The sequence below is a fragment of the Melanotaenia boesemani genome, chromosome 19 (genome assembly GCF_017639745.1).
Source record: "Melanotaenia boesemani isolate fMelBoe1 chromosome 19, fMelBoe1.pri, whole genome shotgun sequence".
Classification (NCBI taxonomy): Eukaryota; Metazoa; Chordata; class Actinopteri; order Atheriniformes; family Melanotaeniidae; genus Melanotaenia; species Melanotaenia boesemani.
Genome location: NC_055700.1, coordinates 7182159 through 7209961, shown reverse-complemented (window position 1 = coordinate 7209961; position 27803 = coordinate 7182159). Strand labels below are relative to the sequence as shown.

The following is a 27803-nucleotide window of genomic DNA, read 5'->3' as shown; positions in this document are numbered from 1 at the left end:
GTTTGTGACTCTCCTGCAGTGGCTGCTCTTTTATCACAGCACAGTTGAGACTTTTTGTGTTAACACTTGGCAGCACAGTAGTGTGTGTGTCCTGCATGTGAGAGAAGCTGGCAGAGCTGTGTGGACATTATTCAGTCTCAGCTGGTGATCCTCACTACTTTCTTTCTCTGTTAGGATGTCTAAATAATAGTTTACATGGCTGGGAATTTGTGTTCAAATGTTAAATCAAGTCATTTTTCACATTTCATCTGTGGTTTATGCTGGTGAGGAGAATAGGATATCTGTGTTCATGCAGCAAGATTTGATTACAGTGTGTTGTGAGAAGGGCTTTATTGACTTTTTATGATAATTAAGTGCACAGTGAGGCTTTCACTGTTCTGTCAGAAACCGTGATTGAGATGTGAGCCGAGTTCATGACAACACTCCTAACTAATGATTTACTTATGCAAATTACTGCTGTCACTCTGTCATAACACAACATACAAATAAATGTGTAGAAGGAGACCAAAGTGTTCAGAAATATGAAATTTATAATGTATCATTTTTAATGCCATAGTTGGGCATTAATTGGACATGATTTTTATCATTTTGCTTACTTTAGTTGGGACGTTGAAAGTAATTGATAAACAGAGAGGAAGCCTGTTTAAAGCCTGTTTAAAATTCAGCTCAAACAGCTGCATGTGTTAGGAATCAAACTCCTTGAGATCCATTCTGCCTCGACTGCACCATTGCTGATGAATTAAACCAATAAAACTGCCTTTATGGCATTTGTTTGACTTTAATGTCCACAAACACGTCAACGTGTTCTTCTGTGATTATAAATCTTTTGATCTAATTTGCACTCCTTGATTTTTTTTTTTTTTTTTCTTCTTTTTTTTTCTTGATGGTCTTACTGGTTTCCCCTGAGAAACTCATTAATACCTTTTTTGTAGTTGTTTTAATCAAAACCTTCCAAATAGTAATTTTGTGCACAGTTGCCTAAATCTCTTTTCTTTTGTTGGACACAACCTCCTCTTTCTCAGTTTACCTCATTCTATGCAAGACTTCCTCATGTTCCCAAACACGCATTGATTATGCTTAGAACAGGCGGTCTTGTGGTTAAACTGCCGTCGTGCTCTTACTTTTTCATTCAGAAGAAACGTAAGTTAGTTTGTCAGGCAAGGGATTTTAGCTGGTTCAGCTCCACAGTTTCCCATTCATTCCTAAACCAGGAAACAATGACATCACTCGTTTCAGAGCTTGTTTATGGTGGGTGGATTGTAAGAACTGAACTATTTATAGTGCAGAAGATGTGAGTGCCCTGCCTTCCGGAAAAAATATAGAAGTCAGACATAAATTTTACTTGGTTAACTCACTGCTGTTTTAATTTTATATGCATACATATATTTACTTTGACAAGATTTTAAATTAGCACTGTATACTAAGAATCATCTACGAAATTATACGACTGCCACAAAAGAGAATATATACATTAGGAAATAGACACAGAAATAAATAAATGCTAAAATACAAACACTAACAAATAAAACAAATGGTGATGATGGAAATATAAAGACAAAAACCTCAGAGGAAAATTAAATGTATGTGTTTTCACAAGTGGTTTTAAGATAAATGAGGTAAAGAAAAAACTGAAAAAAAAACAATGGAAAAAGCAACAGAAAAGGTATTTATTGCAACTAATTTATATATTAATGAAGAGTAAAATAAATAGTATTTTAAATATATTTTTGACATTTGTCTACTTTTTTTTCATTTTTTACTTAATATTTCCACATGCATTTCCTATTTTTTCCTTGCTGTTACACTTTTATTCTTTAATTTTGGTGTTTCAAGATTAAATTTCAGCTAGTATCTCTTGAAAATCAAAGTTGTGTAAGCGTTCAGTTTTCATTCTTTACTGAATCATATCTTTTTTAGTTTCATCTCTCCTTCTTCCTTCTTTTCTGAAAGTCTTTGACATCCCCTGAATCTTGAAATTTGGTACGCTGATTTGCAACAGATCGTTTTTACCAAGTTTCATGTCTGCATCTCAATCACATTAGTGCTGCCAGTGGGTGGAAATTTTAGTTTTCGTGCATGTAAGCCAGCTTTTCATGTGGGCTGTTGCATTCCTTAGATAACAGTTGTAGCTCTGTCTTTGTTGTTAAAGCCCCACTTCAATAATTTACTTCTTATTTCAGAAGAAAATTGAGGAGGAGTCTCCTCTGCAACTTCTTTATTGGCATATCAAAGGAAATATTTGTCCTCTGTTAATTTCTAATGAGAACCTGTAGCTCTCAGGAGCATTGGTAAGAGGATAATCTAAATGATCAATAAGGTGATTGTCATGTGTTAATGGATACTGATTGCTTTCATTTTTACTTTATTCATAGTTCTGTTTCGTTTAAATGAGTGAAACATTAGCACATAAATATTGTCTATTGGCTTTTTTATGAACACAATAACAAAAATCTAAAAGAGTGCTTTACGTGTTTTATTTTATTTTATGATGGGAGACATTTTTTGTTGCTAAAATGCCAAAGAATTTTTAGAATATATTTTTTCTATGAACCAAAATGGTTAGAAATACGTACTCTGGCTATTTTAGAGCCTTTTTAACTTAGAAAAGCCCCAGCATAGCCACGAATCTGCAGGTGTTTGTCTTTCACCTTTAGTTCTTTTTAGTTTTCAACTTGCGTCTGCACTCTCAGGAGGTTTGTGGTCTGTATAGCTGCCCTCTTCCCTCATTACGATGAATTTTTAGGATTTACATGGATTTTAATGATGCCAACAGCAGCTACGCATGTCCTTCATCTTAATTAGGAGCAGCTTGTCAGCAGTGACTGCACTGCTGTGTGAGCTTTACTGTACTTTTGACATCCATCTAACACTACCTCATAATAAAAGGTAGCTATTTAAATGAGTGCAGGGACATTGTGCGTCTCCAAAGAGCCGTCTGTGTGAATTGGTGAAAAATAGCTGGTGGGTGTAAACCAGACCGGCAAGGCAGTAGACGCCACATTTAATTTACATTGTAGCACTTATGTGAGAGCAGACATAAATTTAGTTTAAGTTAAAATAACTACAGGTTGAAATTATATTCTCATGAGAGCACATTTTAACAATAGACAAACTGCTGTACTGAAGCCCAGAAGATAAGCTCTCATCAGGGAGGAAAGCATGAACAGGCCAGCCTCTCTTTAGTGAGAAAAATAAAGGTTTTCTACTGAAGTGTCCTTTTGCTAAACAGGGAGTTTCTATCAGCCCCAGCAGCACTTCACTGATGTTATGAAAGGGGTCAGAATAAAAGGTCATTTCTTCATTTGTCATCACTGGAAAAAACAAATTTGATAATGAATGATTTCAAATTCTCACAGCGTCCAAACACTCTTAAAAATGTGATATGTTGGATATTTACAATTTGAAATGAACATTTTTGTGTATTTTTTCATTTAATGTTATTATATTATTTCTAAAATTTTAAATAATTTAATTTGATAAAGATTAAAACTGAGTTTGGTTACAATTTCATGCAAAACATCCTTAAAGAAAAAGAAAACCCTAACCCTTTCCAGTAGGAGACAATAGCATCTGATGAGGCTGTTATTTTTTCAGAAAGTACATTAATCCATTCAGATTTTGTATGTGCCCTACCAACAAATTGTATTTAGGATAATCTTATTTCCTGCAGACACAATGTTAAATTCTTATGTTCATTTCCACTTTCATCACCATGTTTCTGCTTAATATTAAGGACAAATAAAGTAAATTGAGATAAATTCATCCAGGTGATCAGATTTTTTTAAAGTAGTATTTTATTATTGCATAAATATCAGATAAAGCTGTATTATGAAACATTCTCTCATTCTCTGCATGGTTTACAGTTTTAAAGCATTAATTATGATTTTATTGCTCATGTTTTGCCTCCGGTACCACACGTCCAAACGTAGCCCAAGCATTTCTATATGCCGGTCTCCCATCCTCAGCTGTTCATGTTGTCTGAGTTCGTACATCACGTCTGTCATTAGCATCAACCAGCAGTCATCTTAAAACACAGTGAGGCCACCAGTTGAATGAAAATGCAGATAATTAATTTGGTATGACATTATACATTTTGATGAACAGGACTTCATTAACCAGGCTCATTAACTATCAGACAACAAAGTAAAATAAATACACAGAAATGTGTGAAGCACCCACATCTCTCCCAATGATGTTAAAAAGATATTACCATGAAAGAGAGCTCATCAAAAAGGAGTATTTTGTCTCTGTCAGGAGCTGAATGGTTCCTTGTTGCGTCTGAGAGTGAGGAGGTGGATTAAGCATTTCTGACACCTAACATTCAGCTACAAGCACCAACAGATTTAATCAGCAAAGCTTTCTTACTGTATCGGTGTGTTTTGTTGTTGAATCTCCTCCTGCTGGTGCACAAATCAATATTTTTCATGCTGAGCTGTGAATAACGGTAGAAAATATTACTTCAAACAGTACATTTGGATTTATTGATGTAGTTGTTACTGGTAACAAAAGTCAAGTGTCCTCTTGTTGTTTGTGTTTGGTCAAAATGTTCAGGTCATTTTCTTTGCTTCTTAAGCTTAGCATCTGGACTTTAAGACAACCAGCTTCATTTGCATGTGTTCAGAGCAGAAAATTGGTTTTACTGCTCTCATTGAGCTTTCCTCATGTTCAGACACACATCCAGTATCTGACTTTGAGGCACAGCTTAGATGATGCTTGAATTACGTTTTATTCTCATTTGAACTGATGGTTTTTTACATTTAATTAATTCCTGAAACCACCAAACTGTTCTTATTGTGTTGTATTTATATATTATCACTTATCCTATTTTTTTTTACCATTATTCACATTAACATAGCTGATAAAATGTTGCACTTCCACATCAAAGCAGATGTCAGTCGACCTTAAAATGAATTACTTTCATGATCAAAAATAATAACATTAGCATTCACAGAACTGCCTCAGTTAGCAGTTAGCTTAGCTTCAGGCTTCTTTTTTTAAGATTATTATAATCCTGACTCTGACACACACTAATGCTAAGAGGGCTACAGGCCAGTGAGAGAAACTGAGGGTTGGTCTGCAGGTCGTGCATTTGCTTGCAACATGGGCTCTCAGAAGTTTGAAACTCCTCTTCTGACAAGCATGTTAAGCTAACTCTGAATTGCTCTAATAGGTGTGAGATTCAGTTTTAGCTGATTGGCAGCAGGGTGTAACATGTGCCTTCACACAGTGGGTATACAGGAGGGTTTGTTCAATGTGTCAGTTTACACTTGCTCTGTCAAAATGACATGCAGCCTAAGGCTACAATTTGCTCAGTGTTAGATGATGGTTAGCTAGTAATTAACCATCATCACTGTTGATTACGATTAGTCAGTTGTAAATAACCAGTCCAGCACGCCTGGTTAATGCACATAGAATTAACAATAAATGTGATGACAAAGATCAGGGGATTTGACTTTGTGCACCCTCTGATGTCACTCAAGGTGATGATCTGATAAAAATGGGGATTTCCTTGCAAGTCAGCAGCAAACTGAAGTTAAACTAAGTACACTTTTGATCTTGAAATGTAGGAGAATCCAAAATGAATCAAAGGGAATTATTAATGCAGCAGGGGCCTTTTTACAAGAGCAGTAGCACAGCTTTGATGTCGTGTCTTGAAAACGAAATTATGTTGCTTGAAGGCATTGACTGACTTCTACCCTGTGGAACAAAACATTTTCAAGTTTATTGTATAACAACAGTTATCTCTGATAAATTGAATATATGACATGATAAACAAGTGATTAACTGTACATAGCATGCTGTCGCCGGTTTGTTTCCCTGACTCGTGCTTTAAAAAGATGACATTTGTTCATGCAGTTCATCTCAGTTTTTATTAACTATTCAACAGCTTTGCAACCAACAGTGGATCATAAACTGTAATGGAAATATTTAAGCTTTATGGTTCCCTTTCAAAACCTCTCAAGGCCTTTGCTTTCATAAGTCACATCTTGAATTTAACTTTCTCCAGATTTTGTCAACTCAGGACTGAACTGGGTTTTAAAGTAAAAATGTGTAGTTTGAATACAGTTGGAGTTCACCAAGCACCCATTAAACTAACAATATTGTAGCGATTTGGCTGAATAGAAGAAAAAGTTTCACCTAAGTTTTTAGAAATATGAATTTGAATTTATTTTAATTTAATTCGGCCATTAATTTGCCAAGCAATATAAATTGCATAAGGGAAAATGTTTATCACTATTTAAACGAAAGAAAAATGTGTAGACTTATGGCCGTTAGAGGAAATATGTACATTTCTGACTCTTCATGAAAGGGATGGATCTCTTGTTGGTCTTGCCTGGTCTGGATGATGAATGTTGTGAGTGAAACTCTGACCGTGGCATAGATGCACAGCTCAGGCTTCAATCAGACTGTTGGCACATGAAGACAGAAACTCTAACGAGCCAAGTCCACTGATGCTTTGACAAAATGACACAAAGGAAAATGTGTCAGTGGTGTCTAATATCTAACAAGGCTGTCTAAAAAGAGAAAAGCTTATTGTTTTGTTTAATGTAGGATAAAAAAAAAAATACTTTGACAGAGCCAACATCTAAAAAGTTTGCTAACTTACCCCGAGGCTAAAAAGGAACCAGTTTCCATGGTAACAATCATTGACACCTGCTTATAAGTAGCACCAAACACAGAAAGAGGAAAATGTGACTCATTATTTGTGGTTTGTTGCAGAGAAAGTAATCACAACAAAATTATGCACTGCTGTGACCTGTTACCGCCGTCATTTCTGTTTCTCCAAGGAAACGGTCCTGAGTCTGGCTGTTGTCATCAGAGGTGCTGAGCTTTGCCATGTTCTGAATTAATTGTGCTGCAGAAAACTACAGCCTTGTGGTTCCGCTTTTCTTTCCACTCTGTGTAGCCGAGATTTCCTATGTACAACTATGCACTTTTGACATGCGTGAAATCAACAGATACAACAGATCCTGAGCAACCTGAGTGCTTTTGCTCTGTAAATCTTGTAAGTTCATGTTTTTTGTTAAGCGTAAAGCATCTGTTTTTTAAAAGAAGCTCAGTCCTTTTGCAGATTTGAACTCATATTTAATTTTTTTTATTTTAACTATTTGGTTTGAAATGAAGAATGTCCTTGTAATTGCTGATTTGTGACTGCAAATCTTTTCTGTCTGGTTGAACGGTGCTCCTGCTGTTCAACATTGCAAGCAAGAAAAACGTGCAAATATCAGGGAAAATAAAGACTGATACTTATGGTGAGGAATTGTGAAGATATTTGCTGTGATTCACATTTTTATAGCTTAGTGTGGAGTGTGTAGAGAGGCACAGGTGGCATAAAAGTCAAACTCTCCACAAATCCTATGCCTTGGATGAAAAGTCAGACAGTGTACTCTTGGGTGCTGAAATGGCCTGGAGACAGTAAAGTCTCAGCTGGCCACTCAAAAACATCCAGAGAAGCTGCACGTGTTTTAATCAATTTAGGATAAGAGGCAGTAATGCCATGTGTCAAATTATAATGGCACATCAAAATATTAGACTGATTTGTGCAGTATGCATTTCACCATCATTCTGAGGATGCACTTTAACATTTTTTACTGTTCTGAAAATAAATCGGTCAGAGTTAACCATCACATGTTGGGCTTCTTTGAACACCACGCCTACATGCGCCAAATTATTTGATGCCACATCACTGTGTCTTTATAAGCTGGCAGGGTTTTTGGAGGAGGTAATTAATCTTTTGTATGTACTGTTAGAAGCACATTGGAACAGGAACTAGTGCATCTGAATTTTCACATCCTGAGATGAGCAACAGTGATGTGATTTTAATGCTTTAGTTTTATTATGATTTGTGTCATGATAACAGGGCAAATGGTCATCGTGAGTGTTAATTCTTTTTTAACCATTTGGGTAATTTCTGATTTGTTTCTTTAATCTGAGTTTCTGATGCTGTAACATCACATAAACCTTTAAAAGGCAATGTGAAATATACACATCTCAATTTGTGTTCAGTCAAAGCTGCTTTATATACACAAGGAAACATGATTATGAGACAAAACCAAACATTAGTTGGAGGTAAGCAGTAAAGAGTTGATGTTTTTCACTGCCCTGTTTCATTAAAACCATGTCACGCAGTGCTAGCTGAATACATTTGCTGTCAGTAATAGGGCCTTTCTCTGCACAAGCTTTGCTTACTCAGAAAGGTGTCAAGAGTGTCAAGCATCAAAAGCAAAAACGGGGAAGTCATCAGAAGATTGTTTTTACTCGATGTAAATATTTTCCTCGGGCATGAATTGATTTAACTGGAAAATGGGTATTTAAATCACAGACTTCATGCTGAGATTTAGAGGGCTGTGATTGGCTGGTACTCATCGGTGTAAGTCATTTGCTGTTTGGTAATTAGCGGCGTGTTAGCTGTGGTCATGTCTCTCAAGGAAACCCTCTGCCCTTGGTCTTATCCAGGCAGCAGGGGAAGCCGGACATTAAGCCCTAATTGATAGCAAAGGGAGAGTGGGGCTTAGCAGTTTTTCTGCTGACTGTAGCAGCCGATACACATCAACTGCATGTCCTACAACGCTTGAGACAAAGGAGCTCACTCTTATTGGGTTATTAAAATGTCTAATGATCAAGCCAGTGGAATTTGTAGTTACTAAACGAAACAGACCCACAACCTGGTAATTTACAGAGCTGCAGAGTTTGGTTTGTCTTACTGGTGTGATGGAAAAGAGGACAGAGAATGTGTGGCTGGCTATGATGAGACATCAACCTCCCTCTCAAGAATCTACTGTAATTTTACAAGAAGTCTGAGGATGATGTTGTCATCTGCACTTGGTTTACATGTCTGTCATTGTGACTGATGTTACTTGCGTGGCTGTTCATGTGATGCTGGGAACAGATGCTTCAGCATCATCTGTGGCTGATTTGCATCCTCTGGCAACTTTCAGAGAAATATGTTCCTTGTTTTAATTAAATGTTTTTGCAGAGCTGAACAACACATTAAATGTAATCGACAAAATAGAAAAAAAAAAAAAAAACTTGCAAATCTTTCTATGCATTTGTAAATGCTGATGGCGCAAACGAGCTAAACCTGAAACCTATTAAAGTTCTGTAAACATTTGTTTTGTCTTGTCTGTGCTGACAAGGCTTTTGTTGAGTAATTCACAACACAATACACAATTTTAAGGCTAGTTATCAAGTTGCCAATAAATTTTGGATATGGCCTGCCAAACCCCCAAACTGCACAGTATCTTTGTGTAAACTCTTTATTACTTGCAGATACATCACAGCCCAAACAAAATATCCAGCATGTCTTGGTAAAGGAGGAGTTGGTGAGGAGCTACAGAGGACAGGAGATAAGGTGGAGGGAAATGAGGGTGAAAAATGATAATATTCTCATTCATCCAGGTCACTGTAATCTACCCTGTTTCCCACTAGTCTGTTAAAAATGAAAAAGCCTTCTGATGTCAGTTAAAACATATCGAAGAACCAAGAAAAAAAAGTCCAGGGGCTTTTAATCAAAAGTAGAATCTGCTTGATCTCTGAGACTGAAGCATATTTGGTTCAGTTTTGCAAGAGCCTCCATGACACTTTAATATTTTTTTTAATATTATTTTTTCCTCTTTTTCTGTTTCCGTCAGATGTCCATTGTTATGTCCACAGACGACAGATCATTGTCACGTCAGAGCAGGAACTAAACTTTATCCATTACATTTCATATTAATGTACTTTCTCTCTTTCTCATTCTACTTTTAAGACACTAAGAGATTTTTAGAACACTTGAATACAATGAAATATCAGTCTTTCAGCTCTCTGCATGACTGATTGCAGACAAATGGGTTGTTTTAAATTACATTTGGAAAATCGGGGAGATGTAAATTATATGTATCTATTTATCTGCTTGTGCTCAGTTATAAAAAAATATCTGATTTAGTTAATAAATGTACAAAAGGCTTTTGTAAATCTAATGCTGTTATATCATAGTTGGGAAAAGTTGCTTAAGAACTTTAAGGACTTTCCAATGCTGCAAATGTTTCTTAACTGTATTATCCTTTAAATAACAAGCTTGTGAGGAAGCATAATCCCTGCAGAAATCAATGAGAGCATTGTTTGCTGGGCTGTTTCAGACCTGACCTTTGTTTAACTGCATTGTGCTGCTGGTTTCATCTCTACATACTAAACAGTACTTTAAGAGACCAACAGAAGTCAAACAACTGTCGGGTTTCATTCACACAGTAGGAGCAGACTGTAAAACATCCTCATACTTCTGCATTTCTTGTGAATTCACTGTGTAATTAAATGTAATGGCTTAATTAAAGATGTAAAGCATTATCATCTGTGTGCAAATAGATTTTATTTGAGCTGTTGCATTAATCAAGGAAACAATTTGGAATCCGGTTGCAGCTTTATTAAACATGTTTCCAAGTTCCCCAGGAAGGGATATAAGAGATTCATACCTGCTCTGTGATGTTCCTCCATATGTCGTCTGTATTTGAAGCAGGGAAGCTGCTGCTGCAGCAGAACCGCTGAAGAGATTCAGGTTTATGAAAGTCTTTACTACCACCTTAATTATCCCTTTTTTCATTTAAACTTTGAATTTTATGTGAGTTTTATGTCCATTAAATAAGATTTTTGGCAGGCAGTGGTATTTCAGTCCTAGGAGAGAGGAAATGAACTTTTAAGGGAACTTAAAAATCAGCATTGAATAGACACACATTAGATTGATCAAATACACTGCTCGTCCCAAAAAAGTTGCACACTAACATTTCGTTCAACCACCTTTAGCTTTGATTAAATGACACATTTGCTGTGGCATCATTTTGAAAAGCTTCTGCAGTGTCACTTTTATATCCATCCAGAGCCGCACTCATTTTTCTCCAAGATCATATAGTGATGATAGAAGTGCTGCACAAAGTCTTCTCCAGCAACCTAAGATACTTCATGGCGAAATGTTTTTTTAACTATTAAACATAGGCCTCAGTTCTGCTGGTGTTTTTTTTGTATCTGATTTCACCAAACGTTTACTAAATTACTCAAAGATGATGGTTACCAGCTATCCTTCCAGCTTTTAGTAATGTATTGGACTATTCTTAAACTAATTTTAGCAGTTTCAGCAATTTCCTTCAATGTTTTCTTTGCTTGATGCCAGTAGTTTGAACGTTCTGAAACAGATAAACATCTTGTCTACGACTACAGGATGTGTCTTCTGACATCGTTGTTTAAGAGATGAGAATCAACTCACTGATGCAGTGAGAACTTTTTTACCAGCTGAAACGTAATTATCCATGTAGTAACTATCCAACGGGAGGCTCTTCCCTATTTGTTTTGTGTTTGTTGTCCAGTTGGTGACTTTATTTTGGACTGGCAGAATATATTGATAAAGTTACACTAATCCAGTGGTATACATCTCAGGACATTTGCATATCAATGTGTCATGTTTAAGCAACAACACATCTGACATTTCAAGCTTATTAACACCAAGCAACCGGAAGTTTCCCATTAATGTATTTAATTGAAAAGGCAGCCAAACGGACGGAGGTTGTGCTCCCACAGAAGGAGCTGTGGGTCTCCTTCCAGTCTTCATTAACACAAAGCTGGAGTTTAACATCAGGAAAGGTCACACTGAACAGAGCATTGGTCAAAAGATGCTTTCCCAGTATCTTCCATACCATTTAATAATCTAACATGAAGCCACATTTCAGTTTTATTATTGCTCCTGTGTCTTGTTTGGATTCCAGAAAAATCTTTTAATGAAAAACTATAACTACAAAAAAAATTGTTACTAATTTCTGCACTGAAATATTTTTTCTTTTCTTTTGCAGAAGGAGCTGAGTCTTCCCAGGAGAGGCAGTTTGTAAGTACCAGTATAAATGATACGCACACATAATCAGTGGCTTAAACAGGATTTTGTTTTTAAACAAAGTAAAACTTAGATGGAAGTCATAATGTCACAAAACTCTGCACAGTTGCCAGTTTCATTTTAATACAGTTTGTTTAAAACAGTCTAATACTGTAAGGAATCCTTCTAAGGTGAAGGTTATAATGAATTAGAGCGATATTGATTCAACTGTGTGGTAATTTTGTAGGCTGTAATGCACTGACAGGTCTCCTATCCTGGACTAATTGTATGCAAATAACAGGAACATGACTGTGTGTAATACAGTATAATTGAGCAATACCACAAGCTACGTTTTCCAGGAAAAATAGACATTTATTAAAAGATTTTGCATGTTAGTTTTAATAATAAATCTTCATCTGAGACGATTTTCTATATATATATATATTATATATATATATATATATATATATATATATTATATATGTTTGGAGATGAAGAAGTGGTGTTGGAGATGGGGTGGTGGGTGTATGGTGGGCAGAAGATTTTTTTAAATCTTTAAAGTACTTTGCTATATTTTAATGTATGAAAAGTGCTTCATAAATAAATTTTGATTAAATGATAGAGTCAAGTTGTCATTTTTAAGTTGGTGTTATCCCAGATTTTCTTATTAGCAGTAGAATAAATTCACACATTAACTGCTAGTTTATAAAACTCTGCACACACTTTTAGTCTGTTATTTTAGACTGAGTGACTGTATTTTCAGTCTTGTCATTCAAAAAAAGAGACACTGAACTGAACTCTTTATGTTGATTAGGTCGTTATTAAAGGTGTTAGTTGGTCCATGAGACAATAGGTGAGATGCAGTTCTTAGTCCATGTTAATTTACAACAATAAATCCATAAACCGTGCTTTAATCTGATGTGTTAGGGTGAGAACTACTCTACACCTGCTGTTGCTGTCTCTTTGAGGCTCCGGCTGTAATGGAGGTGACCCATTACTAAATGCTGCTGTGAGATCACCAACCATGCTGGCTTAAATTTGGAGCATCAGAGCCTCTTGTGACCTTGGTAACCATAGTAATGCTGTGTGGAGATGACAAAGTTTTTATGACTGCTTCAAATTATATTCACATTATAGTCAGGTTGTTTGGACTGCAGATGTTTGTAAAAATGAGCATCAGGTATTCTGGATATGGAATATTTGCCAACTGTGTCAGTCATTATTCAGTGTGGTAGAGTAGTTGATAAAATGTGGATGTGATGGATATAAAACAAGAGTAAAGAAGGTGAAAATTCTACATCTAATCACACAAAGAAAAATTGCATTGAGAAGGAGGTTGGTGCTTTAAGCATGCTGCCTCACACTCTGAGGTTTTACTGTTACAGGGAGCCATCTACTGAACATTTGATGCTATTAACATGCAGACTGCTCCCACCATGCCTTTTAATTAGAGGTGTTAGCCTTTGACTCACATTCTTTTCATCATGGGGACATTTATGACTTTAATTTCTTTCCCATGGCCACACATGTGATAGATTACATATTTAGATTTGTTTTCAACAAGAGAGATGACTATTTATAGGCTGACCTTAATAGCTGGAAGTATTCTGTTGGCTTCAGTTAAATAACTGAAAATCAATCATTTGTATGCAGCTCAAGATGTTCTTGGATTTGTTGACCATTTTGTTAGATCCCGTTTCTAGTCATCAGCACAAAATCGCAGCCTGTCGCGCTTGGAGCGCAAAGATGCCAAACCCGTCGTGGTGCCAGCTTCATCAACTGCTTTCCATGCAACAGGATATTAAGGAGGATCTGTTGACTGTAGGTTATGTTACATTCAGTTTAACAGATGCTGTCATCTGCGCTTCATTAACTCCATCATTGCAAATGAAGTTCTTCTCAGTGTTTAGCAATTTGCTGAGATGTTTAAGTTGTTTTAGCTTTAGGTTTACAGCCACAACATTTTCTCTGAGGAGAAAAATTACCCCAACCTGAACCCAGCACTTTTAGTATTAAGACAAACTGAAGCACGTCCATCTTGTTTTGAGCCTCAGAGAATATTTGGAACAGATTCGTGGAAACTGTTTCTCACAAAGCCTTTTTGGATTGGTTGTTTAAATTAGCAGCAGGCTTTTATTGGTTTAAGGAAAATCAAAAACCTTTACACACCAAGCCAACAGTTGTCAGGAATATCTGGAGAGTCTATGAATGTGTCTTTTTTGTATTAGTATTCTTTTTTTTTTTTGTCATTTGCTCTGTTGGATCCCGTCTACATTTTTCTCAATATGTTAAATTAATCAGTGTAACGAAGATGCTCTGCACATAAACATTAAAATATTTTTCCCTCCAAGCGAGAGATTTCATTTCATGCTTAGTAATTAAATCACAAATAGGCAAAAAAGTTCACATGAATGTGAATGAAACACAGGCCTCAATTTATTAAAACACATCTGTTTTTGTTAACTTCAGCAATGTATAGACGACATCTCCCGTCTGTCTCCCGTTTTCCTGTGCAGATGTAGGTTGTCCGTCCTAGTTGAATGTTGGATTTGTAGTTTGTTGAAGTGTTGTAGTTTTTTTTGGTTCGGATGTCAGTGATGTGTGGAGACTCAGCAGGAGCCCTTGGTTGCTGATTGTTCTTCTCATCGTTTGGTGTTAGATCCATTACACAATAGTAGGCATCCAGCTGTACTTGTGTTCATCACAAAACATTTGACTTTATGATCCAGGACTTTTTACAGTTAGAAGTTTGTAGAGTTTTACTTCTGCACAGCTGAACGTTTGGCATGGTAGCAGGTTTAGCCTTTAGCTTGGTAGCTCTCTTTGTTCTTATAAATGCTGTGCTATGTGTTAACTCTCACACTGTTTTTTAATGAAGTTTCCTGTAGCTAGCACTTTAACTTATGACTTTTTTTTTACTTTTCTTCCAACCCTGTAGTGGTCGGGTAAGGTTGAGAACGGAGCGCTGACAACAGAATCCAGCCACATGTGCACTTGGCAGCAGTGAAACTACAACAGTTTAAAAGAAGCTTTAGATTATCACCTCACTCTGAGAGGTCTTACTGTGTTGCTTTATGCAGGATGAACAAACAGGGATAAGCCATTTTTTATTGTCAGGTCTCGTCATGAAAAACAAAAGGACACACTAAAAGAAATGTATGAAATCTGTCAAATTAAATACAATACTTTATTAAACCACAGAGGGAAATAATTACAATTTTGTTTAAATAAATGCCTTTCTAAAAATTACAATCAAATAAAAATATTTTAATTATTAAATAATTATTAATTAATCATTATTAATATAAAATATTAGAAATATGATTGTAAATATTAATGTTATATTAAGAAGTGTCCTAGCCAAGCATAAATATTTTAATACAATGTTTTGTAGCTAAGGTCGTTGAAAAGTACATCTGAACTAGTTTACCTGAACGTAACTAGTAGTTTAACCCGTGTAGTATCGATCTGTTAAGGTTAAAGGCTTCCCCAGAACATACAGGAAATACTTCATTTCTCCAGACGCCTATTATTCATCTTTCTCTTTGCATGTTCAAAAATCTGTTTTCCCATCTTCTAAATGTGTGCTGTCATAAAGAGGACGCTTTCTGATTCATAGACCAGCATTCATATTCTGCAACCTCTTAAAAGCTCACACAAACTCTGAAAAGTTTGTCTTGCTCTTGAGCTGCAGCAACTTTGACTGAACCATGCAGCAAAAACCTAAAGTAAAACTCATGCTGCTTATAAAACAGCTTGGATATATTTCTCTTCTGTTAAAACAGACCAATATTGAGTCTAATTTTCTATCTTTTTGTCTTTTAACCAGAGCATGTGGTTTACCAAGTAGCAGAAAAAACTCGATGTTTATGCATTTACAAATCCACAAACAGCTGACTGGGGTTCATAACATGGTGAGGGAATCTGAGGCATGCAGAGAGAGACGGGACGGGGTGTTGGATCTGGTAAAGTCGTTATTACGTCCTTACAATTAGTTGTTTGTAATTCAAATAGTTCATGTTACCTCTTTAATTAAAACATGGTCACAGAAAGTCCAAAAACTGTCATTTATCATTGTATACCAAGCTGATAAAGTAATACAATCATGTAAATAAACTGCACACAATACTGTTGTCAAACCAAAGAGCACAAAAGATGACGTACATCATATATTAATGGCTACTTGTGTGTTTTACATTAATTCATTCTGAACAATAGAAACTCTTCTGCACTCATAGTCACTTAAAGTTTCTCTCATTTCAGGCACGACAGCAAACATTATGAAACCTTGAGTGAGTCATCACTAAAGTCCAAAATCATGAGCCTGCCACATGACTTCAAAAAGAAAATGATCTAATATTTGTATTCCTTTTATATCAGTTTTATAATATTATCATAATATTCACTGGGGATGGTGGAGGAGGTGGTGGGGGAGAGGGGGATCTGGGGATTTCTGCTCAGAAATGTGAGCTGGTCTTGTGTAAGCAGCAGAAAATGGATGGATTAAATTTTAACACCCCATAAAATGAATAAATTTCACTCACTGTGAAGCTGTTACTGCTTTCTGGTTGTAAATCTTTAACTAACTAGTTGCTTATCTTTGGTCCAGATCCCTTAGAGAAGATCACCAGTATTAGTCCAAGATTGATTTAAAAAAATTATCTAATTTTATCCCTTAAGGACACCAATGTGGTTTTGTTTTAGGTTTTCTGATAAATTCTCCCCACAATCAGATTTTTGTTTTGCATCATCTGTAGCTTCTGCTGAAATGATATGACCTGTGATGTTTAATGAATGTTTTTAGTTTTAGTGCTTTCAGGAAGTTGTTTGCTCAAAAGTCCAGTAATGTCATTAAATCTTTGTTCCAAAAACCAGTTTGCATGGTGTACCTGACTCAGGTGTTTACAGTTGGTGCAAATGGCCACATTCATGAGCAAAAAGTAAAGCTAGTCATGGAGCAAAATATGGACATTTAAGTCAGTCTCTCCTCAAACGTAGTAATGGTGTTAAACCCATTTGCACACACAAAAGGTTTTTGTTATATATAAACATTAGAAGCAGTTCTCTGAAGGTTACACTGACATTCAGACTTAATGCAGCTTTTTCATTCACCACAGAATTTCTATTGATTCTAAATAACATGTTAAAGTCTAAAACACGAGCAAACTGTAATAATGTGAGACACAAAATAAATTGGTTTCTTCTAAAACTTCTGCTTGGTTGACACAGAATTAAGCTAGTCAGAAATTTGATTTAGAGAAAACTTTTTTTTGTTAATTAAGAAGTGCAACCTGGCTTACAGGAAAAACTAAAATACATTTAGGATTCTTTACCTTGTTTTTAATGTCAATAGCAGCTGAATATTTTTTTTTTCATTTGTAGGTTAACTTTAGTATTTAGCTGGAACAGGATGCTGCGTATCTGTCAGGACTTAAGAATCCATCTCTTATTGACATTAATATGTCATTAGACTTATGAGCTAAAAAAAGGTAGAACCAGATGTTGACTGGCATTTTATTTATTTACTTCACTCTAAATTAGGCTACGTCTACACGTACATATAATTCATCTGTGTGGACATGGCCTTAGTGATACATTGTTAGCAATAAACAGCAATCACAATTGCAACTGAAAAGATGGACCGTGTAAAAAATCTGATTGTGTGACCTTCTTGGCTGTGAATTGGTCGACATTGTTGACTCATCTGGTTTGTCCTCGAGGGCTGTTGTCCTGCAAGTTTTCAATGTTTCCTGCTTCAACACACCTGACTCAAATGAAATGGATCCAACAGCCAATTAAGTTTTGCACAACTACTCATTAATTTGAGTCAGGTGGTTTTGGAGCAGGGACACATTAAAAACCTGCAGGATTGTGGCCCTCGAGGACCGAAGCTGGACACCCCTGCTTTAGGGGCTCTTTGCTACTCAGTTATGCTCAAAGCCATATAGAATTGAATACTTAACTGGAAGAATGAGAGAGGCAGGAGCTCAGTGTTGTCTGGCCTGTGTTTCTACATCCTGTTCGGGATAATGCATCATCATACGACTATCCATTGCTTTTTCTGTGGTGACTCATGTCAAACAGAACATTGAGTCAAATTATCTTTAATAACCTCCCCCCTTTGTCATTTAGCAAGCACAGTTTCCTGCTACGGAGTCACTGATTAATTTCTAACTCATGTGGACCTCAATGTTCCCTCAGTGGAACATCTACAACAATAAGACTATGCAATATGGATGATTTAAATGATTCTAAGCAGCAACTTCAAGGGTGTTTAAAATCCCTGCCGTGATCATAATGATGTTGTGCGTCACCCTCGACTATGACTGGGTTGTTTTCTGCTGATTTACTTCACCCTCCTTTATCATTACCATAACTGCTACATCCAAAGTGGTAATATTGTAATATTATATGTCACCTCAGCAAGGGCAAGCTATTAATGAGGCCTGCGTTTCAAGTAGTAATGTTTAGCATTTGTCCATGGCACCTTTATGGCAACATGTCACACTCCAGCAACTGGATATCAATACAATAGTCCCTTTAAATACACGTCATGACTGATTGAGCAAGAGGACAGTGGCAAAGGATGTGAGGAAAATAAAGAGAAAGTGAGAGAGCAAGAGTTAAGACGACTTAATATTGGACTGACTTTTACTAGCTGGAGAGAGCTCAGAGAGGAGACAGGATGCAAGATGGATGCTGGATTACCGTTTTTTAGGGGAACCAAAGTGTAAAAATCTGGCTTTAATTTTACCAACATTAGTATCACACATTGTGATATTTATTTTACATATTGTTCGTCATATTGCCATTACAATAATTGACAACATTGCACATCATTCTAATATCAAGATCCCTCTTTCCTTATTCATGTCATAAATAATTGGGGTTTTTAAATTTATTTGTCTGTTTTCTTAATGTATGTCTTGTCTGTTATGTCTTCTAAATATTTTCTATAATAATAGTAAGACTACAGCTACCAAATTTTGAATCTAAAATGTTGCTGTAGCTTTATCATGTAGAAATTACATCATCTTTACATTTAGATTTAGATAGAAAAACAGATTACATACTTAGGACATACACTACTCACAAAAGATATTCAAGTTTAGGTGAAGTTCATGTAGAATCATATAACAGGTAATCTTTAATCTAACACAACTGAAAGAAAAAGGTACAGTAGGTAAGTATACCACAATATAAAATGTTAATTAGTCATATATTGGGTGTCTTAGCTAACAGTTTGATGAAGAGTACTGTTTAAATACAAGTTATCATTATTATTGTGAGTTTTGGACAGATTTTGATGAAATTTTAAGGAAATCTTAAAAATGAAATGAGGAACAAGTGATCCGGATCCGGATCACTGCCTGGATCCAGGAATGTTTTGTAGGATTCTTTACTTTGGGTAGATGGGGATAATTTTACTCTTAAATCTTCTAACTTAAAAATAATGGCTTGGCAGAGCGCTCTGAGTTCTTCTAGTTTTAGTATTTTGATGAATGAAAAACGTTGAACATCTGCTTCATGCAAATTATTCCAAGTGATTTATGGTGGAAAATATATTTCTAATGAATTCAGTAGAAAAAAAATGTAGCTAAAGAGAGATTTAGTTTTTAATAAAATTCCTTACATTTTTATCTCCATGTCCTGAGCTGAGAGGTTTGTGCTGAGTTACTTTAAATTTCTGTCTTCATTTTCTCAATCACACCTAACACTCAAACGCCCCCTCATACTTGCACATTTTATCTCTACCTACTGATTTTTATTTGTTCATATTCTCTTTGTGTATATTGAGAGATGTGGACTAGTTGGTGGCGCAGTACGTTTTCTTATGAAGATGACATCATTGCTGTGGTTATGGTCACATTGCATTGTACCCTGCGTGCTTCGCGTTAGCATCTGTCAAGGTGACTGCACTCGGAGGAAGGTTTTGTTTATTGCATATATTTTTGCTATGAAGGATGTCACCAGCTGGTGGAGGGGTAGTGGTGGTTAAGGGCATACGTTTGAAAGAGCAGGGGGCGTGTATAAGGGGAGGGAAGAAGGGGTATTGTCCTGCCTCCGTGCCCTCCGCTGGAAACTGAGGGTCTCGTTTGACAACTTCAAGGTGGAACGTGGAAAGACCAAAACAAGAACCATAGCCCCCCTTTCTCACCCCCTCCCTTCTCGTGGGGGGAGAGAAAACCAATTCGTCACATCACTCTGTGGTGGCCGGGTTTGGCTCTTTGTCGTTACAGGGGGGGGGGGCAGCAGACAGGCAGTGTGAATGCATATCATGACCACAATAGAGCAAACGAGCACAGTTCAGCCATGAAAGCCCAGCGGGAGAGGCTGAGAATTCCAGGGCTGACGTTAGAGTGAGTATTTTCCTCTGTTATCCTGCCGGGGAGGCAGCTCCTCTGCAGCGTGCCGCTTCATCTGTCTCTGTGTCATATTTCTTGCTGTCTTTTGCCGTTGCCTTATGCTCTGGGCTGTGTTAGCATTAGCAGCAGCAGCAGCATCTGCAGCAGGAAGTCTAATATCAAATCCTGCACAGCTAGGCAACAGCAGCCCGCTCATGTGTCCGAGTCTGCATGTGTGTTTACAGATTTCTGCTTTCGCCTGTGTGCTGTGATGGACAGATAATATAAGGAGTGGCTTTATTTGTGTGACACATTCAGTGCACATGCAGAAAATCAACACATAACACACCTATCAGGAGTGTTTTGACAGTGTTTGCTGCTGAAATCAGTAAGGTGAGAAGCAGTGAATCACTGAAGGCTCTTTGGTTTACGTCAGTTGTTATGTGGTTATCACAGCCACTGCCTTTTAAATGACTTGATGCATTTCTTTTTTTCTATTATTAAGGTCAACAAGGCATTTGTTCTGGTTCTCTTTGATCGCTTTGATTTTTCAAAATTTGTAACTGAGCCAATGGGACTGATGAGTGACGTTATTTCTATGCAGATTTTAGACAAATGTACTGCTTTTTTTTTTTTTTTTTTGGGATAATGAGGGCTGTATTAAATTTGGTCTCATCTCCACTGTCTGCACAACAAACATCTCATTATCATTCTTTTCAATTTCAGTGAGGTCTGGTCAAAGCACATTTTGTTCTGTACTATCAACAAATCTACTAAAAGACCAAAATCAATACTGTGTTTTTTTCTCATTCGTTGCTGTTTTGTGACACAGTAAGCCAGACAAGGTTTGGTAATGCTAAGAGAAATGATGAATAATGGTTTGAGTATGTAAATTCATATTCTTAAAAAGCTCTGAAATGGTCAATTTTAGCTACATTTACCCACCATAGGTAGAAAATTGGAATATTTCCCTAGATGATTGCTATAGAGTTTTTTCTCATTGCAGTTAGATTGTGTGTGGCATTGATTTAAACTAAACTGTAGGTCATTTGTTCCAATTGCTTTGATTACAACACATTGCTTGACTGTAAGTGCAATGACACACACTAATGAAGTATATTATGCTACTGTTCATTGTTGGCTTTGGCCTGAACGTTGAAGAATCAACATAATACTCCTTTGAAGTGTCCACAATCATAGCATGTTATCTCAAGGCTAATCTTTAACATTTTAGGGATTTTTCTATGCAAAAATGTTTTAATAAATTTCTTAGAAGGCACTGCAGTAACTCACCTTTGCATGACCTAATGCTCTGCAGTGCCACAGCTGGCATGACATCACATCCAAAACTAAGTCTTTCTGTTTGATTTCTACTGCCATAAAAACACATTATCATTGAATTCTGGTCAATTTTTAACTCATTTGATAATCTGCTTCCTTTTAGAAAGAGGTCTTCACTGCCTTTTGACATTTTAGTTGGCATCCGCCTTCAGGCTCAATGTCAAACAAACACTGCAGAACCAGACAAATGTCTCAGGAGCCTGCTCTTCAAACATGATTAGGTTTTTCTGACAGGGCTCATTTACTCTATGATGCTGTGTCTTCATGTGTCAGAGGTGTGATAGGAAGGGGGGAGGGTTCTGTCCTGTCCTGTGAATAATGAGATAACTATTCACTACATTCCATTTAACTTACAGCCTCACTCCCCGAAGCTTGAGCCCCACTCCCACTAGTCCTTGCAGTCCGTGCAGCCCACTGCACGCTTTTCATTTCTGGAGGTAAGCAAGAGTTCTCTTTAGACATGGTTGTTTTTGTTTGAAAAACTTGTCAGTGCATGTTCAAGTCAGTCTTGTCTTCATCAGTCACTGTTCTAGAGATGAGTCTTTAGTTTGCTGTCCTAAGATCATCAGTCGCTGATATGAGACTGAAAGAGGACATGGAGCTTATGTAATGTTGATAATGCTGCCCCCTTCCCCCATCTTTCCCCATTCTGTTCTGAGGTTTATGCTCCCCTTTCATGTGCTAAGTAGGATTTGTGGCGTTTGCAGTACATCAAAGTGAGGAATGGTCCCAATCTGTCTGAATACAGCTTGATTCATTTAGGAATGATGAGTATTCATAACAGTAGCCAGTAATGTTTCAATATCCAAATTTATCACTATGGTCTGACCTCATTTGTGATTAGTATTAAATTTTGCATCTGCTGGTGGTGCTTTAGTTTGTCATTTATCAGTGCCACTAGATAATATTTTTTTTAGGGGGGCGTTAAATTGCATCTATAACTTTCTTCTCTTTCAACTCAACATTTTATCCACCAAGAAACTTTTTTAGGGATTTCAGGGTCTAATTTTGTGAAAGTAGCAGAATTTGTGGCCCATTTTCTTTCTTTTACTCCATTAAGAAGTATGTGTGCAGTCTGATTCTGATACAGATTCACAGAGAAAAACAGTTGGGCTGAAACCTGTCATAGTTTTTTTTCCTGTAGTTCATTCAAAACACTCAATTTTGAGATCCTGTGGAATCAATGAATAGCATAAAACACCCACCCATTTCACCCCTGTTCTCCTCTGGTTCTGCACGGCTTTCATAGAGAATAAGTGGAGCTGGCAATGAAGTGAGTCAGCTCCAAGAGTATACACATGCTGTTTTTCCCTTCTATTTTTCATGATTGCTATTGGCACTTTGAGATATTGTTCTATCAAGTGTATCAGTACTAATACACACACACAGATTGGTGTGTAGTGAGAAGCCCAGTTTATTATCCTAGAGAAGAATATGCCATTATAATACTTTGAACCTTGTAAAAATAAGATTAATCATATTTGATAAGTTGGTGACAAAGTTCTGCTACAAAGCAGCTAAGACTGACCAGTAGCTTTTTTTGGAATGGCCAGAGACCATCACTTCCAATGGGAAGGTAGGTGGCCTTTCTGTGTGGAGTTTGCATGTTCTCCCTGTGTATGCCTGGGTTGTCTCCGGGTACTCGGTCTTCCTCCCCCTGTGCAAAGATATGCATGTTAGGTTTATTGGTCCCTCTAAATTCTCCCTAGTAGTGAGTGTGAATGGCTGATTGTCTCTCTGTGTTGGCCCTGCGATGGACTGTTGACCTGTCCAGGGTGTACCTGCCTCTCACCTAAACGCTGGGTTAGGCTCCAGCTTACCCGCGACCCTTAATGGACGAAGCGGTACAGATAATATAATGTAACCATGTAAGAGGACACCATGTTTACGTGACTCACAGTTAATCTAATGCAGTTAAAAAAGGGTTAATGGTAAACTTTCTGAATTGCTGATAAAAGGTGTGAGAATTGTACTTTAAAATACTTCAAAATACTGCAGTTTTACTTTTTTATTTTTCAGAAATATATTAAGTCATGTCACTAAATGAGTTATTTTCATATTTATATTTTTTGTTTCACTGTAAGGTTTATTGGTTTATCTTCTACACAGAAATGAAAAATATCTTTTGTGTTTTTTTTTTTTTTTTACTTTTTAAAAATTCATCTTCACGGTCCGCTTTTAGAGAAGCAACTCACATCCAACGTAGCATCTAAAGGGCTGATTGAATCAATGCCTTTGAAAAGCACTAAAAACAAAGGACTTGATTTTATCAGCTGTTACATTTCATTACATTTCTCATAGACGTCACATATCAAAACCATGTTTATATTCATAATTGTGGATCTATTGTTTACATATGAATTCACAATTTAGTTACTTTACAGACAGAAAACTTCCCAGAAAGTATTTTTTATAAGCATTGTGGAAAATTTAATTTCTTACAGTGTTGTCCATTTTGTCTAAAAATAAACCTTTTTCATTTTGTCATATATTTTTATTTCATTTTTATTTTTTGCCGTATTGCCCTATAATGCTGCAGCCAGCAGTTTTGAACATGCAGAGTAGAAATGAGAACAGCTTGTGATTAACAAAGCCATTGTTGCTGTCATTGTATAACAAGCTGATCGTGTTTCCGCTTTTGCACATGGGACTAAAGATGTAATAAGAGCATCCTTTAGTGAAACTGACACCATGGCTTGAAAACAGCCTAGCAGCACACTGCTCAAACATATACAGTATTATTTCTATGATTGAATATTTTTAACTTAAACATCAGAGATTTCTCCAACATGATTGAACCGCTAATCTGTAGCTTTACCAGCAGTAAGATTGTGGAATTACCTGGATTTTTTGGACTGATCACTTGTGTATTGTGGTCTCATCTTCATGTTTGTAATCAAAGTTTGGCTTTATTGAGGACACGTTGATTATTGATTTCTTTGCATTAACATGTTCATGTTCCAGTCCCAATAAAAATTTCCAAGTTTATTTGATAATTGTAGGCTATATTTTATTTACAATGATATGGAGACCCTTTGAAATTATCTTGGAACCCCCAGTTTTGGAACAGTTGAGATGGTATTGTGTGTGTTAGTCATATCCCTAGGTGTGAGCATCTTGCAAAGGTAACGTCAAGAAAACAATGTAAAACTCTAAAAAAGATGAAAAGGAAATGAAGCCTAATAGCAGCTTCATCTCTACAAGAAAGACTTATAATAATGATGTTGATGATGATGATGGAGCAAAGGGGGGAAAAAATGCAAATTCAGCACAAATAAATGTCATCATTGCATAAATGCTCGACCATGAGGAGGAAAATGCTCTCAACACATTTGTCAAAGGCTGTTTTTGATGAGAAACCGTAAATGTAAACAGACTTTTGGTTTGTTTGCAAAAATTTTCCTTTTGAGTACCTGCTCATGGAGCCTGTTTCTGTCCTGGAAAACAAATTAACTCAAGGACTGTCAGCAGTTTAGAGTTCACTATTGGCTCTTCATCAGTTAACAGGACAGAAAGACATTTAATTAGATGAGCCGACTGTCCTCAGAATCTATTACTGATAACAGATTTGTGCTTGTGCTGATTACTTGGGTGCATTTTATGTCTCTAGATTTCTTACACTAACGTAAGATGTTGTCACGATTGTCATTGTTTAGGGCTACAAGAGTGTGTTTTAAACCAGTAAAAAGACAGTAACCCAAATCTCCTGCATGTAATGTCAGCACATTACCGACAGTGACCTTTCTATTCATGCTGCTTTATCCAGGTTTGACTTTGAACCATCTGAACCGTCATCTCTTATGTGGAGCACAGAAACAGAACAGAGCCATAATTAGAGTGAAGGCTGTCACGCTGGCCTGCAGGGAGACGGACCGATTCACTCTGAAAGAATGAACTCGCAAACTCAGGCTTTCAGCTGACAGAAATGACCTCTTATAACACTGTTACAGAGGAGGTGCATGCAAGTGCAACCAGTGGTTTTGTCTCCACAATGATGGTGTTATTACTTAGGTGGTTTGCTCTCGGCCCCCTTTCCTGAGCCTTTGGATCCTGTCCAGGCGGTGTACGTGATGAGTCCTCTCATCTTCAGCATGTAGTCTGAATGTGTTCTCTGTGATTATTAAAGTTTAAACTTTTAGGAAATGAACATTTGTTTGGATCTGTGTAGCTTGTGTTGCTTGTAGGAGCCTTGTGCTCATTGATCTTCTACTTTATGCTACTTTATGCTCCTTATGCTGTTCGTGGTCACAAATCTTGAATTCATCCAGGCAGAACTTGAAACCAGAACTTTCTTGCAGCAAGGCCACATCGCTAACCACAAGACCATATCTCTGCCCAGAATCTCGTGTAGAATATAGTTTGTCTTTGTCACTTTTGGTGTATTTACTTTTTTGTTAAAATCTGAACAACTACAACAGCAGATGTGGATTTGACAATAAGTTTGCAGATTAAAGTCTTCCCAATTCTTTTTAATATTCATTTATCAGAAAAAGGCCAAAAATGAAGGTTCCTGTTTTATAAATGTGAGAATTTTCCATTTATGTCATTCATGAACCTGAATTGTTAGATTGTAGTCTGATTGTCAACGAAAGCTGATAAAATGATCAAATGGATTTAAAATTTTCTGATATTTTTGCTGTCTAAAGGATAGATAATGACAATCAGTTGTTAATGAAAATATATTGGTTTCAGCCTTATATCAAAGGATGAAGGCATTTGTTTTTATTATGAACCTGTTTTCTAGATTCACTGGTCCATGAACTGTTACATAAAAACATATTAATGTAGCTCATTTAGTCACATTAGCTAAAAATGTTAAGCTATAACACCGTCTCACAGCAGAAAATGCAAAAGCTAGCAGAGATGTATAGATGAATCAACCTATAAATTGGTATCAGATCATATTCAGCTGTTTTTTCAGCCTCTCGCTAGACAACATGACATCTGTGGACGGCAGTGGCAGACTTTATCATCTGTCATGTCCTGGAGCACTGACTTTGTCCTGGAACTGACACATTTCATTTTACCCACAAAAATGTTTTGTTGGGTGTGAAAAAATTATTTCATGTAAAAGGTTATAATAAAAGTTTGCATGAAAGAATTTGTGCTCATTCAGAGGTAGCGGGATTACGGTTAAAACATTTTGGAACTGTTCAGTGAATTATATATATATATATATATATATATATATATATATATATATATATATATATAAGCATGTTATAAATTACTTCTTCCTTAGTGCAGTAGATCTTTCTAGATCTACTGTAGATCTGTCATGTAATTTTTAAGGCTAGGAAACCATCCTATATTAAGAAGAAAATACATAATGAAAGACACCTAACAGCTGGTAAAACATCATGGCAACGGTTCCTCATCACTTTCATCCTATGAGAGAGCTGATAGCAGCCACTTGCCTCATATCTGAAATGTGTACTTTGTTGTCCTTTGAGTGGTACAGATTTAACTAACACTTCCACCACCTCCTAACAGACTCTCCATACATAAATACAAAGAAACTAAACAATATATCATATATCAATATATCAGCGTGCATCTATACACGCTATAAGATTTCACACAAAATGCTTCATTTTGTTTTGCTCCATTTAATGTGATACTGGGTTGTGAGTGGTGGTGTCTTCTGTTGAAGCTGCAGCAGCAGCAAGAGACATTTTTATTTTTAATATTGTGAATGGTTTTTTTATCTGTTTTTATTTGCTCACATAACAGCTACTTCTATTTTTTATGATTTGATGTCAAGTCAAGATTAAGGTTTTAAAGCTGGATTGTGAAAAAAATCTGAACTACCTTCTTCTGCTAATCATGCCATTACAGTAGCCTCAATCCCTGCATGCTGTACACACTGAGGCGCACTTATCACCATTCAGAAGCTCTGAAATGTCTGTTTGCAGGGCTAAACTTTGTACTCTTCAGTAAAGACTAATCTATGAATATAAGTAATCAGTGTATTAATCCTACCTTTATTTGCTGAAAGATTTTTATCTCTTTGGAAGATTGTTTTGCTTTTAACTCTGACAGTCACTTCAGAGAATTTCCCTGCATAGTTTGCACCCTGCAGGCTGCTAAGATCAGCTGACCCCAAACGCTCTCACACACACTTGAAAGTCAAATTCATCATTGAACTGACAAAAAGAACTGTTTGCATTATGAATTCACAAGTGCAGCTTCTGAGTTTAAAGCCTATCATTTTAATAAATGTTTTTGTAAATTAAGAGGAAACAGATGTTCATGTTCTCTCCTGAATTATTTGATTAGTCACTTAT

General features: G+C 36.5%; 1 protein-coding gene across 7 annotated transcripts in view; it reads left to right on the top strand.

Annotated features, from left to right (window-relative positions):
* The window catches only part of mast4 (microtubule associated serine/threonine kinase family member 4), a 107280-nt gene that overhangs the window by 39128 nt on the left and 40349 nt on the right, over nt 1–27803 (top strand). For 4 of the 7 annotated variants that reach the window (XM_041969235.1, XM_041969238.1, XM_041969234.1 and 1 more), the window contains 2 exons: nt 11814–11845; nt 21873–21953. In XM_041969235.1, the coding sequence (XP_041825169.1) occupies nt 11814–11845; nt 21873–21953 (113 nt within the window). Of the gene's footprint in view, nt 1–11813; nt 11846–19966; nt 20191–21872; nt 21954–27803 lie in introns of those variants that run through there. The other 3 variants (XM_041969236.1, XM_041969242.1, XM_041969241.1) reach the window with 2 other exon arrangements.